The sequence below is a fragment of the Haliotis cracherodii genome, unplaced genomic scaffold (assembly GCF_022045235.1).
Source record: "Haliotis cracherodii isolate W230 unplaced genomic scaffold, xgHalCrac1.p SCAF_10, whole genome shotgun sequence".
NCBI classification, from domain to species: Eukaryota; Metazoa; Mollusca; class Gastropoda; order Lepetellida; family Haliotidae; genus Haliotis; species Haliotis cracherodii.
The window spans coordinates 58,413,401-58,430,386 of NW_027266265.1; the positions used below are offsets into that span (position 1 = coordinate 58,413,401).

General features: G+C 46.6%; 1 protein-coding gene across 1 annotated transcript in view; it reads left to right on the forward strand.

Moving 5' to 3' along the window:
- Positions 1–228: 228 nt before the first annotated feature.
- The window catches only part of LOC139454583 (GTP-binding protein RAD-like), a 41,292-nt gene continuing 24,534 nt past the window's right edge, over positions 229–16,986 (forward strand). The window contains exons 1-2 of the mRNA XM_071236384.1: positions 229–1,275; positions 14,397–14,479. Of these exons, the coding sequence (XP_071092485.1) occupies positions 681–1,275; positions 14,397–14,479 (678 nt within the window). The 5' untranslated portion in view covers positions 229–680. The remainder of the gene's footprint in view (positions 1,276–14,396; positions 14,480–16,986) is intronic.

The following is a 16,986-nucleotide window of genomic DNA, read 5'->3' on the forward strand; positions in this document are numbered from 1 at the left end:
TGATAACACTGATTTGTGTGTCTGTGACCCGGATACCCAGCTGCCAAGTGCCCGTGGCACAATCACAGTTGTTGCCAGGAGTGACGGGAGGCGTTAGATCGCTCTACCTGCAGGTAGCCTGCAAATCACCGTTGCTTTATCTCAGCACCATGACTAACTCGGCCACGTGACCGCTGCCGGGGTATATATAGAACAGCCTCAGTGGAACTGAACAGACGTTCTGCGATTCCTGTATAGGCTGTGACTGATATTGATGTGTTCGTAGCGGATTCTACTGGCCCTGTGTGGAGTTGTGAGTGGTAGCGCATGAACTGCGGCGGATCTATCGGGAGAGTACCTGTTGAGAGCGAGCTCGCTGCAGTGTTGTGGTTAGCCGCCACATGTTGAAGTTAAAGTTGTGTACAGATACCAGTGTATATGTATTGTTTGAGAAAGTATAATCCTTCTCGTGAAATCTAGATTAAAATAGATCATATAAGAAAATATCAGAATATACGAAACCCAACTTTCCTAAGCGTCCTTTCACCAAGATTTCTTAACAGTGTTCGGGAGTTACTTTATTTGTGCGAACCTGGCCTTCGTGCTATACATTCATAGTGAGGGAGCACCAGCTGATCGCAACGCTGGATAGGGTTGTCCCCGAGATAAACATTGAAGAGCGGGACTATTCCACGTCCGACATGACACAGGACGCCATGGATGAGGAGTATCATCCTCCCAAGACTCGACGGGCCTCCATGGCGTCCAGTGGCACCAGTTCCGCCAGTCTTCACTCCAAGGACTCCACATCCGCGACGGGGCACAGAGACACCCTTCTAGGAGCAGGATCCGCTCCACATTCAAGATCCTGCTCCTTTAGAAACAGACAAAAACCGTCCAGCAAGGAACTGGAGGTCCAGCCCGCGATGGTCAGGAGGAACAGTATGCCCCTGGTCAAGCCCAACCTACTGGAGGTGCCGGACCAGGGGGCAGGTGACCAGAGCCCGGGGAAAGGGACCAAGTTGACCCGCGTTCGATCCTTTAAGACAACTTCTAAGGGGGTGATCAACCGAGGGGACTCCTTCAAGAAGAAGAGTACCCACAGCCTGATGTCCACGGGGGCCGTGGGGGATGGGAACAGGAACCGCACTCACAGTGGGGGCAGGGGGCAGGACCCACAAGCCGGTAACGCTGGGGGATATTATAAAGTGATCACCCTTGGTGGAACAGGGGTTGGGAAATCTACTCTTTGCAGGCAGTTCATGACGTCAGAATTCACAGGATTTGAGGGGCAAGGTAAGAAGCTTTAATGTCTTTTTTGTTTCGTTTTGTAACACCAAATCATATAGGCTAACGTTTAGTCTATGAAATCTTATATTACATAATACTATAAGACTCTAAGATTAAACAAATATTTTTCCCGATGCTGTGGAATAGAGCAAGCTAGACTTTCTTTTCTATCCATAACTATGTTCTTTTCTTTTCTTAAAATATATATATTCCACAGTCATGGTGCAGGACTACCAATCATGCAACCCTATAACCCTTACAACCCTATAACCCTTACAACCCTATAACCCTTACAACCCTATAACCCTTACAACCCTATAACCCTTACAACCCCATAACCCCACAAGAATGTTTACGAACTACGACGTGAGATCCGTTTTGTTTTACACTAAAGCAAACGCCATATTAACGTGTCAGTATTAGCGCAATCATAAACATACATTGTGGTGTTGGTATGGGGTTTCAACTTAACGCGCCTTAATCTGGCATCGTGAAGAGAAACATCCACAAATTACTGCTGCCGGATGTCAACACGCTCAGATTCAATGATTGTAACATAGGAATATGTCCCATTGCTTGAAAACAGTTTCACACTTTCCCTCACAGCTGTTTTGGATTGTTCAATTAGACCACCAAGACGGATATCAGCTGCATAAATGTTTAGATTTACATATCTATTTAGAGACGACGAGGGGCGTGTCATATACACAGTCATATATACAGTTGCTTCATATGTTTGTTATATGGATCTGACTTCTCAGCTCATGAGCCGGACCACTCTGACCTCCTGTTGGTGTCGACTTCATATACAGTCCGTGTTGATATCGTTTACGAACAGTCCGTTTTAATGCATGTTACCTACAGTCCGTGTCTATGCAGGTTACATATTGTCCGTGTTGAGGCAGGTTATATATTGTCTGTGTTGATGCAGGTTACATACAGTCCGTGTTGAGGCAGGTTACATACAGTCCGTGTTGAGGCAGGTTACATACAGTCCGTGTTGATGCGGCTTACATACAGTCCGTGTTGAGGCAGGTTACATACAGTCCGTGTTAATGCGGCTTACATACAGTCCGTGTTGATGCGGCTTACATACAGTCCGTGTTGAGGCAGGTTACATACAGTCCATGTTGAGGCAGGTTACATACAGTCCGTGTTAATGCGGCTTACATACAGTCCGTGTTGATGCAGGTTACATACACTCCCTGTTGAGGCAGGTTACATACAGTCCGTGTTGAGGCAGGTTACATACAGTCTGTGTTGATGCGGCTTACATACAGTCCGTGTTGAGGCAGGTTACATACAGTTCGTGTTTAGGCAGGTTACATACAGTCCGTGTTAATGCGGCTTACATATTGTCTGTGTTGAGACAGGTTACATACAGTCCGTGTTGAGGCAGGTTACATACAGTCCGTGTTGAGGCAGGTTACATACAGTCCGTGTTCAGGCAGGTTACATACAGTCCGTGTTGATGCAGCTTACATACAGTCCGCGTTGAGGCAGGTTACATACAGTCCGTGTTGAGGCAGGTTACATACAGTCCGTGTTGAGGCAGGTTACATACAGTCCGTGTTGAGGCAGGTTACATACAGTCCTGGTTGAGGCAGGTTACATACATTCCGTGTTGAGGCAGGTTACATACAGTACATGTTGATGCGGCTTACATAGAGTCCGTGTTGATGCAGGTTACATACACTCCGTGTTGAGGCAGGTTACATAGAGTCCGTGTTGAGGCAGGTTACATACAGTCTTCGTGATGAAGGTTACATACAATCCGTGTTGATGCAGGTTACATACAGTCCGTGTTTAGGCAGGTTACATACAGTCCGTGTTGAGGCAGGTTACATACAGTCCGTGTTGATGCGGGTTACATACAGTCCGTGTTCATGCAGCTTACATACAGTCCGTGTCGATACAGGTTACATACAGTCCGTGTTGATGCAGGTTACATACAGTCCGTGTTGATGCAGGTTACATACAGTCCGTGTTTAGGCAGGTTACATACAGTCCGTGTTGAGGCAGGTTACTTACAGTCCGTGTTGAGGCAGGTTACATACAGTCCGTGTTCAGGCAGGTTACATACAGTCCGTGTTTAGGCAGGTTACATACAGTCCGTGTTGAGGCAGGTTACATACAGTCCGTGTTGAGGCAGGTTACATACAGTCCGTGTTGAGGCAGGTTGAAGCAGTCCGTGTTGAGGTAGGTTACATACAGTCCGTGTTGAGGCAGGTTGAAGCAGTCCGTGTTGAGGCAGTTTGCAACAATCTGTGTTGATGCAGGTATTCCGTGTTTCATCTGAATACCAGGTTTAGCGCAACCCGTTGATATTCTGATCTAGCCGTGTACCCGTCTTACAGTGTTACATGCTAGCCACCTCTACTCTGCTCTAGTCGGACACTGGCTCAGCCTACCCAATCTGCCTGTCTATATCCGATCCTTTCTGCAGGTACTGGTTTAGCCGTCTACCTGGGTTTACCCGCTTATCCGGCTGTAGCGGCCACGCACAAGTAAAAACCCTATATATTTATACTAATTAGAACTGAAAATATTAAATACACGATCAACGGCGCGAGCGATGGGTGGACTGATGGGTGGACTAAATGTTGTTTCAGTTGATAAAGCTGGTCTATGCTTGTTGCAGCAGCAGGTGGCGGCAACCTGTCGACGTCTCTCCGAGTTACACGTAGTCAATCCTCCTTATGTCTCTGTGTTCTGTTAGATAAGTGCTCTGCACTTTCATGAGGGAAGAGGGGGGTGTTAACAGCCAAATAAATGTGATAAATCATAAAGTTTCTCACTGAAGAGCATTTGGGGCACATCTTGTTTTCCTTCGTACCAGGGTAATTCAAGCTCACTAGTTGACACTCTCGTAGATGCAGACCAATCGTGACTTGTATGCATCGATAGCGACGTGACAGTGACATTGATCAAGAGGTTGTACGACAATGAAGTGACAGTGACATTAATCAATAGGTTGTACGACATCAATGACGTGACAGTGACATCGTGAATATGGTTGTACGACATCAATGACGTGACAGTGACGTCATGAATATGGTTGTACGACATCACTGACGTGACAGTGACGTCATGAATATGGTTGTACAGAGATGATCAGGGGATACTGACTTCAGGATGAAGGACGCCATTAATAGGTAACCTTGACCTTGACAAACGGATGTTATCTAGGGAATAGAACCCAGTCATTGAGGCGAACGCACCCAGCGCCAACATCACTGGATTGTCTGGTCCAGACGCGATTATTTAAAGAACGCCGTCATATAGTTGGAAATTGCTGAGTGCAGCGTTAAACTTCAAACAAACAAACAAACCTATCGTAATGTCTGTAGCCACCATGGTACTGTACGAAATGAGCACTGAGAACCGTGACCGCATTGATACCGCCTTTATACCGCCTTGATACCGCCTTTATACCGTCTCATTCTTCGCCGTCAGTGCCCAGACAGGGAGGCACTCTGGGATGGTTTACTTCTCTTGTTTTAACATCGACCGAAACACCAGGGACTCACAGCCAATGTGTCAACGTCAACGACATAAGACTGACCGACAGATGATTGAGTGAACTCGTCCCCGAAGAGTCTGTGTATTGGCGAGCATGTTTATTACATAGATAACGAATCCGCTACCCTAACATATCTAGAAATAACTAAATTATATTTCGTATATTGGGCTGTAGTCAGAACGGGCTCAAAACTCAAAACTCAAAATGGGTACCAGAATGACTTGGCAAAATATCTGCAAACATATTAACAATAGAATGGTTTGACAACAAAATATGTTAACATATTAACACTGAAATGGATTGACATCAAAAGCTGTAAAGTTTTGAACACTCCAATGGCTTGGCAACACTATCTGTTAACATTTTAACACTATAATGGCTTGACAACAATATCTGTAAACATATTAACATTAGAACGGCTTAACAACATATGTAAACATATTAACACTTAAATGGCTTGACAAGAATATATGTAAACATATTAACATTAAAAAGGCGTAATATATATAAACATATAAACATTAAAATGGCTTGACAAGAATATCTGTAAACATATCAGCACTAGCATGGCTTGACAACATTATCTGTAAACATATTAACACTAGAATCGAAGCTATAGTAGACGGCATGCATGCAGAGAACGACACAGGACAAGGGACTGTACACAACACTGGTGCGTGTGTATTGTGTACTGAGAGATCACTGCGTATACTGTGTTTATGTCGCGCTGTCATATACCATATCATAACGTCCCATATCATAACGTCCTGCTGGTAGGGCATGACGGTTAATATCATCGTATGATCAATCTCTGTTGAATTTCTGTTGAATCATTGATTAATCTTTGTGTAATCATTATTTAATTTTTGTTCAATCATTGTTGAATATTTGTCTGCTGACGTTCCACTGAATCACTACTTGAATCTTTGTTGAATACCTGTTGAATCTCTGTGAATGAAATTCGAACATGTCCCAACACTACACATGTACTAATCACATCAAAGCAGCATCATTTTCGGGATCCAAATTCAAATAAATACATGTCCATTACAGTGTTTAATCCGTGTTTTTAAATCGCAGCTTCACAGCAAGGATTTCTCGTGGTTGAGAATGTCTTAACAAAAATCCAGCATTAGCCTTTTTCTCCTCCTCTAACAGGCGGTAATCATATCGTAGCAATATCAACACACATTAATCGACCCTCTTTTAGTAGAATATAAACTTCACAGATAGCTCTCTCATAACGGATATTCGAAAATAGCAGAATAAATCAGAAGTCATTTCAAGTCTTGTTTCCCAGCTGCGAGACACGTTTAGCCTGCCAGTGTGTGGGTTAAATAGTCTTCAACTCCTGCTGGAGTAGTGTCGTTCTGTTGCTGTTTATAGCCCACTGATGCCCGGTACGTGGTGATCACAACGTTACCGTGAGTCAATGGTACCTAGTTAAAGGAAGGGCTGTGCTGTAAGGTAAAGACCCTGCCGACAACGAGGGCGTAGGATCGGGGAGTGGAGTGGTAATCTGTTGGATTAAGTAGCAATGTAATAAATAAATCCATGAGACGGTTGCAGCTGAATATGTCGTACACGTACAGCCCAGTAGACGGTTGCAGCTGAATCTGTCTTGTCTAAAGTCAAGTAGACGGTTACAGATGAATCTGTTGTCCACTGCGTACAGCCAAGTAGACGGTTGCAGATGAATCTGTCTTGTCTAAAGTCAAGTAGACGGTTGCAGATGAATCTGTCTTGTCTAAAGTCAAGTAGACGGTTACAGATGAATCTGTTGTCCACTGCGTACATCCAAGTAGACGGTTGCAGATGAATCTGTCGTACACTGCCTACAGCCAAGTAGACGGTTGCAGATGAATCTGTTGTCCACTGCGTATATCCATGAGACGGTTGCAGATGAATCTGTCGTACACGTACAGCCCAGTAGACGGTTGCAGCTGAATCTGTTGTCCACTGCATACAGCCAAGTAGACGGTTGCAGATGAATCTGTTGTCCACTGCCTACAGCCAAGTAGACGGTTGCAGATGAATATGTTTTGTCTAAAGTCAAATAGACGGTTGCAGATGAATCTGTCTTGTCTAAAGTCAAGTAGACGGTTACAGATGAATCTGTCGTACACTGCGTACAGCCAAGTAGACGGTTACAGATGAATCTGTCGTACACTGCCTACAGCAAAGTAGACGGTTGCCGCTGAATATGTTGTCCACTGCGTACAGCCAAGTAGACGGTTGCAGATGAATCTGTCTTGTCTAAAGTCAAATAGACGGTTGCAGATGAATCTGTCTTGTCTAAAGTCAAATAGACGGTTGCAGATGAATCTGTCTTGTCTAAAGTCAAGTAGACGGTTACAGATGAATTTGTTGTCCACTGCGTACGGCCAAGTAGACACACGTTACAGAGGAACTCATCGCTCTGTAAGGTGACACTTACATGGCCCTAATCCGACGACGGGGCATGACAATTCTCCAGCAATACATTGTTGTTATAGCATTGAGAAATCATGTCTCTGTGGTATATTCTACAGGGTTCCTGTACTGATGACAATTTGTGATCTCTATAACTGTCACTAACAATTGTGCCACTATTGATGAAAGATGTGCCACTATTGTTGATAGATGTGACATTATTGTTGATAGATGTGACACTATTGTTGAAACATGTGACACTATTGTTGAAAGATGAGACACCATTCTTGATAGAAGTGACAGTATTCTTGATAAATGTGACATTATTGTTAAAACATGCCGCGGCCAACACACAGTGGTAAGACAACGGTTTCTGTAACACACGATGGCCAGACAATGGTTTCTGTAACACACAGTGGTCAGACAATTGTTTCTGTCCAATCGGTACTCCAGAATACCCGACATGCTGCTAGGGAACTAAGTGATTAATCAACTACCGATATGTCGTTGTCCCGGAAGCGACCCCCCACCCACCCACACCACCCACCCGACCCCTACCCAGCGCCCACCGCCCCCCGCCAACCGCCCCCGTGATGGCTGCTCGCTGTCCATGTGCTCCCTGTGTGTGTGGCCAACGTCGGATGGCATTGTGTTTTGTATCCGTTATTATCAGCTCAAGGGAAAGGTGACAACGTTAACGACCAACGTTGACATGTGATATGATGTCTTTTTCCAAACCTTTTTCCACACTCTGATTAGCTCCCATGTTACCGCGCAGAGGGACACACAACAGTCTGTTACACAAATCGATATTTCTGCAATATTAGCGATTGATTCGGGTCGGGTTACAATGTACATCGGACGTAAGAGTGATTTGTGCTTTAGCGACATAGTCAGTGATGCTTGAACGAGATTGATACAGTACATGACCCTTCGCCAGGCTCTCGGTGGGGTCTACATGGATTCATTATCACTTGTGTTTTTAACTAACCTATATTTCACAATTTCTTCAAATACTGGCAAATACCTGATTAAAACATAAATGACTATGTCCACTAGCGGATGAATAAATATATTTCTTATTAGTTTTGAATTGATTGTGATATGATGGTAGAGGGAGATCTCAGTACACAAGACCAAGAGTTGTCAGCAGTGCCAAGCTACAGGAATACCTTCCGTGTCAGTGAATAGGTGCTCCCAGCTATATGTACGCCCCCAAAGAACAGGTGCTTACTGCTAGGCGTGTGCTCTCAGTGAATAAATGCTCTCAGCTTTATGTATGCTCTCAGAACGTCAGGTTGGGAGCACAACGGCAAATTATCATTTGCGTTTTTAGAACAAAAATCTGAAAACAAGCAAACTTATTTTCGTTGCTGCAATACCACTTTCTGGTTCGGTGACGCTGCGATGCTTGTTACTAGGGGCGGCAGGCGCGTTGTGTGTCTGACATGGCGGATAAATCAGTACCAAGGTCGCAATCAATCATCCAAACCAACCAGCGAAAACAGCAGTTAGATGCTTCAGAAGTGGGGTCATGAAAGTAGATTGTTCCGCAGCATTTTCGTCTAAATGCCTGTTGATTGTCAGGAACTGGTGATGTAGAGTGACCCTGGTTCTAGATAGCACGGTGTCGGCTGACAAGTGTCCTGGTAATAGAGAATTCAGTAATTGTTGACACGTAAGACTTATCCTGATTCTGTAAACACCAGTGCTTGCTGATCGATATACAATGTCCGCGGTCCATTCAAATATACCAGTACTTGCTGATCGATATACAATGTCCGCGGTCGATTCACATATACCAGTACTTGCTGATCGATATACAATGTCCGCGGTCCATTCACATATACCAGTGCTTGCTGATCGATACACAATGTCCGCGGTCGATTCACATATACCAGTGCTTGCTGATCGATATACAATGTCCGCGGTCCATTCACATATACCAGTGCTTGCTGATCGATATACAATGTCCGCGGTCGATTCACATATACCAGTACTTGCTGATCGATATACAATGTCCGCGGTCCATTCACATATACCAGTACTTGCTGATCGATATACAATCTCCGCGGTCGATTCACATATACCAGTGCTTGCTGATCGATATACAATGTCCGCGGTCCATTCACATATACCAGTACTTGCTGATCGATATACAATGTCCGCGGCCCATTCACATATACGAGTACTTGCTGATCGATATACAATGTCCGCGGTCCATTCCCATATACCAGTGTTTGCTGATAGATACACAATGTCCTCGGACGATTCACATATACCAGTGTTTGCTGATCGATATACAATGTCCGCGGTCCATTCCCATATACCAGTGTTTGCTGATAGATACACAATGTCCTCGGACGATTCACATATACCAGTGTTTGCTGATCGATATACAATGTCCGCGGTCCATTCCCATATACCAGTGTTTGCTGATAGATACACAATGTCCTCGGACGATTCACATATACCAGTACTTGCTGATCGATATACAATGTCCGCGGTCCATTCACATATACCAGTGTTTGCTGATAGATACACAATGTCCTCGGGCGATTCCCATATACCAGTGTTTGCTGATCGATACACAATGTCCTCGGGCGATTCATATATACCAGTGTTTGCAGATCGATACACAATGTCCTCGGGCGATTCATATATACCAGTGTTTGCTGATCGATACACAATGTCCTCGGGCGATTCACATATACCAGTGTTTGCTGATCGATCCATACACAATGTCCTCGGGCGATTCATATATACCAGTGTTTGCTGATCGATACACAATGTCCTCGGGCGATTCACATATACCAGTGTTTGCAGATCGATACACAATGTCCTCGGGCGATTCCCATATACCAGTGTTTGCTGATCGATACACAATGTCCTCGGGCGATTCACATGTGCCAGTGTTTGCATATCGATACACAATGTCCTCGGGCGATTCACATGTGCCAGTGTTTGCAGATCGATACACAATGTCCTCAAGTGATTCCCATATACCAGTGTTTGCTGATCGATACACAATGTCCTCGGTTGACTTATAGAAGTGTCCTGTATGTGTATATACCAGTGCTGGCTGACCGATAGAAGTGTCCTGGGTCTATATATACCAGTGCTGGCTGACCGATAGAAGTGTCCTGGGTCTATATATACGAGTGCTGGCTGACCGATAGAAGTGTCCAGGATCTATATATACCAGTGCTTGCGAAACCGATAGAAGTGTCCTGGGTCTATATATACGAGTGTTGCCTGACTGATGGAAGTGTCCTGGGTCTATATATACGAGTGCTGGCTGACCGATAGAAGTGTCCAGGATCTATATATAGCAGTGCTCGCTGAGCGATGTGAGTTGTCCTGGGCCTGTTTAGAACAGTGCTAGCTGGCCGATGTGAGGTGTCCTGGATCTGTGTATACCAGTGCTAGCTGGCCGATGTGAGGTGTCCTGGATCTGTGTATACCAGTGCTAGCTGGCCGATGTGAGGTGCCCTGGATCGGGTATAATTGAGTGACCAGCATGTTTTGAACACAGTGATCTCACAACATTTAGCGCATGACACTGAGAACGGCGTTAACCATACAGGACAAGACGTTTAACATTGACAGCAGGCAATCGGTGGAGGCACCACCAGCAGAACAGCGTATCGCGCAGATGGATCTTGGTAGTTTTCCATAAGGTTAGTTCACATCAATTTATTCATTGTAAGTGAACGTAACTAGAAAGCTTACACTAATTACAACTAATAAAACCAAGAACATAACCGGTTTCTGAAGTCCAACTACTGCTATTAATGTTAACATGGATCTCTGAAACTCAGTGAGGACACCAGGTGTTCGCCAAGAGGGGAAGCATGTCCTACTCTACAGACAGCGCCCGAAACTCATAAGTTGCATAAAATAAGTATTTGTGGCAGAAAGTGTAACATGACAATCAACAGAACGTGATGGTGGTGTTATGTAGTAAAGGGACCTAACAACCATGAAAGACGAAAAAGGGGGTGTGGGAGTGGATGGGGGGTAGTCAAACAATGAATGTTTGTAATGACGTTATCAATAATGGGCCATGCTCCCGGCAGCGCCTGACCCGGTTAACGTAGCAGGTCGCTGTATCGAGCTCTGCAGGCGTGCTCTACAGGGAAAAGGTCAGGACCAAGCACGTAAGCACTGGTGTATACTGTCCATTGCATTCTGGTGATGTGTTGCTGCAAGAGGTAGTCAGTTAATATACGTCGGGTGGGCACAAGCGTTATCGTCTTGGAGGAAATAGCGCGGACCAGCATGGCGCGACAACAGCATAACTCTTTGCGCCAGTAGGTTGTCTCGGTACACTGTCCAGTGATCCTTACAAAGACAATATATAGGGGCGTTCTGGCAGTCAATCGTGATCCTGCCCCATATAACTACAGACCCTACCCTGAATATCTCAAGGTGCCTTACGTTGATGTTCGCATGATGTTTGTTTGGACCTCTCCAGACACATGCATACGGATCCAGAAAGTCAAGAGCGGATGTGGATTCTGAAAACATTACGTGAGACAGTCCACAGTCCCTTCAGTTCTGCACTCTAAACACCATTGGCGTCTGGCTGGACGGTGTTCGCCGAGCTTGCAGATAAGCAGGTGATTTCTAATTTTGTGTCGGCAGCCTGCATATCACATACTGAGACACATGGAACATATTAGCTATCTTTCGCTGAGTGCTACCAGTTTGACGCATCCCAATTGCCCTTTATTGGAATTCCTCAAGTTGAAGACAATGCCTATCCCATCTGATCACAAACGTTGTATTAAAGCAAAAGCAGAGAGCCTGCGTTTTACTATGGAAAGTGGAACTCAACACTACTGATGGTTCAGAGCGGCGTCCTATCTCTGCAGTGTCAAACCCCTACCACGAGCACGAAAGAATTGTCCACATGCCATGTTTCGGATGTACTGGGGCGTTAGGTTTTGAAACCCTTCTACACATGTACATCAGTGATTCATTTTTCAAAGCTGAAATTACTTCGCCCCTAATTTTTGGGGGAAAGTGAATAATTTTTAGAAATCCGCTAAAAATACAAATTCGGTTGAACATTGAAAATGAGTGAGAAGCTGCACGACTCCGTGTTCGTCCGCTGATCTGGCGCGTGAATCAAGAGCGCCACAACGTACAACCCGTTGAAGCTGAACACTGCGGCGATATACACTGTCTGGCGGTGCAGTGCAGCAAATAAGGATTCCTGAAAAAATATGACGTGGGTTGGCTCTTAAAAGTCAAGTAAATATTTCAAAATCTGTTACAAAATGCATTTGTTTCAAAGTATGGTTGTGCATATAATTATAAAAACTGAAGAGTAAATCTAAGCCTGAAGGATGAGAAACCATGCCTGCACCGGCTCACCCACTAACGTTTGCCAACATGTGAGTAGTCTGACTGGTCTACAGCACTTACATGTATGGCCCTGGTGTTTGAATGATGGCTACATATTGTTTTCAGTTACAACACTTTGGGGCGTGGTTACATAAACTGTGAGGCGTGGTTACATAAAACTGTAGGGCGTGGTTATATAAAACTGTTAGGCGTGGTAATATAAATAAAGCTGTGGGGCGTTTTTATATAAAACTGTAAGACGTAATGAAAATAAAACTGTAGGGCGTGGTTATTTAAACTGTGGGGCGTGGTTATATTTAACTGTAGGGCGTGGTTATATAAAACTGTGGGGCGTTGATATATAAAACTCGGGGGTATGGTCAAACAAAACTGTAGGGCATGTCATACAACTGTGGGGCGTTTTGATATAAGACTGTAGGACGTAGTGAAAATTCAACTGTAGGGCGTGGTGGGTCAATGTAGATTTACATTATGTGTGTAGAGCGCCCTGGGTCAGTGTAGATGTACATTATGTGTGTAGAACGCCCTTGGTCAGTGTAGCTGTACATTATGTGTGTAGAACGCCCTGGGTCAATGTAGATTTACATTATGTGTGTAGAGCGCCCTGGGTCAGTGTAGCTGTACATTATGTGTGTAAAACGCCCTTGGTCAATGTAGCCGTATATCAAGTGTGTAGAACGCCCTGGGTCAATGTAGCTGTATATCAAGTGTGTAGAACGCCCTGGGTGTCCAAAGATGTCTTTGCCTCTTCTGACTAATAATTAGCTCTGATATATCTGCCTTATAGCTTTCATAAAACCCTAAAACCTCACATCTTTCACAAGGTTAGTGTATTGTCAAGTATAAACAAAATACCATGTTTTTATGTATTCCTGCGACTGTTACCGACTACTTTTTATAGTACAAGGCATGTAGACATGGGTGAGGTAAGTCCGGTGCCAAGGCGCTGGCTGCTCCACCACGTCGCGTCACGACATCGCTGTGTAGTTCAGTGAACACTCTCCAGGCTCTCCCGCCCCGTCAGGTGTTCTGCCACGTCCAACCCATCCTTCAGAGGCAAAGGCGGTTACTTACTTTGAAAGTCCAGTTAACGATTTTGCCTTGGGTAGATGCGTCCAACCTTACAACTGTAACACTTCAAGGTCAAAGGTTATTATCTCTCCCTTTACATGAGCCTGATTATTAGTCTGCTTGTTTTGTTTCGATCCCGTATCTCCTCTTTCTACCCAGTGCAGCCCTCGTCCGCCCAGTCATTAGCACTGCATGGGGACTCCATAAGTGTAAACGATCACTTCCTTGCACGGAAGATGTTTATCACAGCGGTGCCTGCTTCCCGCCCTGTGGCGCCTCACAGAGGAGGCAGGTAGTCATGTGGGTTGTCTACCCCTGAAGCATCGATGCTTGCCCCGTCCCCTTGTAGTAAATACCAGATCTTGTGGCGCTTCAAGGTCATGTGAATCGGTCCACAACTGTTGAGGTAAACTGAAGGATGACACACATTTTGACACACGTATTATGAAATATTTATTTTTGAATGCCTTAACGAATTAATTTCCCTTTTATAAGCTCTATTCAGCGTTGCAATGTCGACATGATATGACGGTAACACCGTGCGATGTGGCTGTGTACGATGTAGTGATGTACGATGTAGCAATGTAGCGATGTACGATGTAGGAATGTATGACGTAGCGATGTACGACGTAGGACTGTACGATGTACCGATGTAGGACTTACGATGTGGCGATGTAATGTACGATGTAGCTATGTACGATGTAGCGATGTACGATGTACGATGTTGACGGTGGTGTTTGTGTTTCAGAGGGGGGCAACACGATGACTGTAGCTGTGCAGTTGGACGGAGTGGAGTCCACACTCGAGTTCTTTGACCCTGTTGAACGCACAGTAAGTAGCTCGGCCCAAAGACATCTATAGATACAGATACAGGCATACATCTGGGCGCGGTCACGGTGGGTGCTGTAGACCACATCCAGCTGAGAAACACACAGATACAGATATACACCTGGGCATGGTCACAGCTGAGAAACACACAGATACAGATATACACCTGGGCATGATCACAGCTGAGAAACACAGAAATAAATCCACCACCACCTCCAACATCTCCAGTATTTACAGTAAAGTCCAGCACAGAAACACAAAAACACATCTCCATCTCCACCACCCTACATCGCCACCTCAACTGCCCCACCAACACACCCCAACAAACTCCCGCCCACAACTCTCTATACCACGCCTCCCGCTAACTCCCCCACCAACACACCCACACTCTATTCCAAAAAACTCGCTATCTAACTCCCCCACCAACACACCCCAACAAACTCCCGCCCACAACTCTCTATCCCACACCTCCCGCTATCTAACTCCCCCACCAACACACCCCAACAAACTCACGCCCACAACTCTCTATCCCACACCACCCGCTATCTCACTCCCCCACCAACACACCCCAACAAACTCCCGCCCACAACTCTCTATCCCACACCACCCGCTATCTCCCCCACCAACACACCCCAACAAACTCCCGCCCACAACACTCTATCCCACACCTCCCGCTATCTCCCCCACCAACACACCCCAACAAACTCCCGCCCACAACTCTCTATCCCACACCTCCCGCTATCTCCCCCACCAACACACCCCAACAAACTCCCGCCCACAACACTCTATCCCACACCTCCCGCTATCTCCCCCACCAACACACCCCAACAAACTCCCGCCCACAACTCTCTATACCACGCCTCCCGCTAACTCCCCCACCAACACACCCACACTCTATTCCAAAAAACTCGCTATCTAACTCCCCCACCAACACACCCCAACAAACTCCCGCCCACAACTCTCTATCCCACACCTCCCGCTATCTAACTCCCCCACCAACACACCCCAACAAACTCCCGCCCACAACTCTCTATCCCACACCACCCGCTATCTCACTCCCCCACCAACACACCCCAACAAACTCCCGCCCACAACTCTCTATCCCACACCACCCGCTATCTCCCCCACCAACACACCCCAACAAACTCCCGCCCACAACTCTCTATCCCACACCTCCCGCTATCTCCCCCACCAAAACACCCCAACAAGCTCCCGTCCACAACACTCTATCCCACACCTCCCGCTATCTCCCCCACCAACACACCCCAACAAACTCCCGCCCACAACTCTCTATCCCACACCACCCGCTATCTCCCCCACCAACACACCTCAACAAACTCCCGCCCACAACACTCTATCCCACACCACCCGCTATCTCCCCCACCAACACACCTCAACAAACTCCCGCCCACAACACACTATCCCACACCTCCCGGTATCTCCCCCACCAACGCACCCCACCCAACAAACTCCCGCCCACAACACTCTATCCCACACCACCCGCTATCTCCCCCACCAACACACCTCAACAAACTCCCGCCCACAACACTCTATCCCACACCACCCGCTATCTCCCCCACCAACGCACCCCACCCAACAAACTCCCGCCCACAACACTCTATCCCACACCACCCGCTATCTCCCCCACCAACACACCCCAACAAACTCCCGCCCACAACTCTCTATCCCACACCTCCCGCTATCTCCCCCACCAACACACCCCAACAAACTCCCGCCCACAACTCTCTATCCCACACCACCCGCTATCTCCCCCACCAACACACCTCAACAAACTCCCGCCCACAACACTCTATCCCACACCACCCGCTATCTCCCCCACCAACACACCCCAACAAACTCCCGCCCACAACTCTCTATCCCACACCACCCGCTATCTCCCCCACCAACACACCTCAACAAACTCCCGCCCACAACACTCTATCCCACACCACCCGCTATCTCCCCCACCAACACACCTCAACAAACTCCCGCCCACAACTCTCTATCCCACACCACCCGCTATCTCCCCCACCAACACACCTCAACAAACTCCCGCCCACAACACTCTATCCCACACCTCCCGCTATCTCCCCCACCAACACACCTCAACAAACTCCCGCCCACAACTCTCTATCCCACATCACCCGCTATCTCCCCCACCAACACACCTCAACAAACTCCCGCCCACAACACTCTATCCCACACCACCCGCTATCTCACTCCCCCACCAACACACCTCAACAAACTCCCGCCCACAACTCTCTATCCCACACCTCCCGCTATCTCACTCCCCCACCAACACACCCCAACAAACTCCCGCCCACAACTCTCTATCCCACACCACCCGCTATCTCACTCCCCCACCAACACACCTCAACAAACTCCCGCCCACAACACTCTATCCCACACCTCCCGCTATCTCCCCCACCAACACACCCCAACAAACTCCCGCCCACAACACTCTATCCCACACCTCCCGCTAACTCCCCCACCAACACACCCCAACAAAC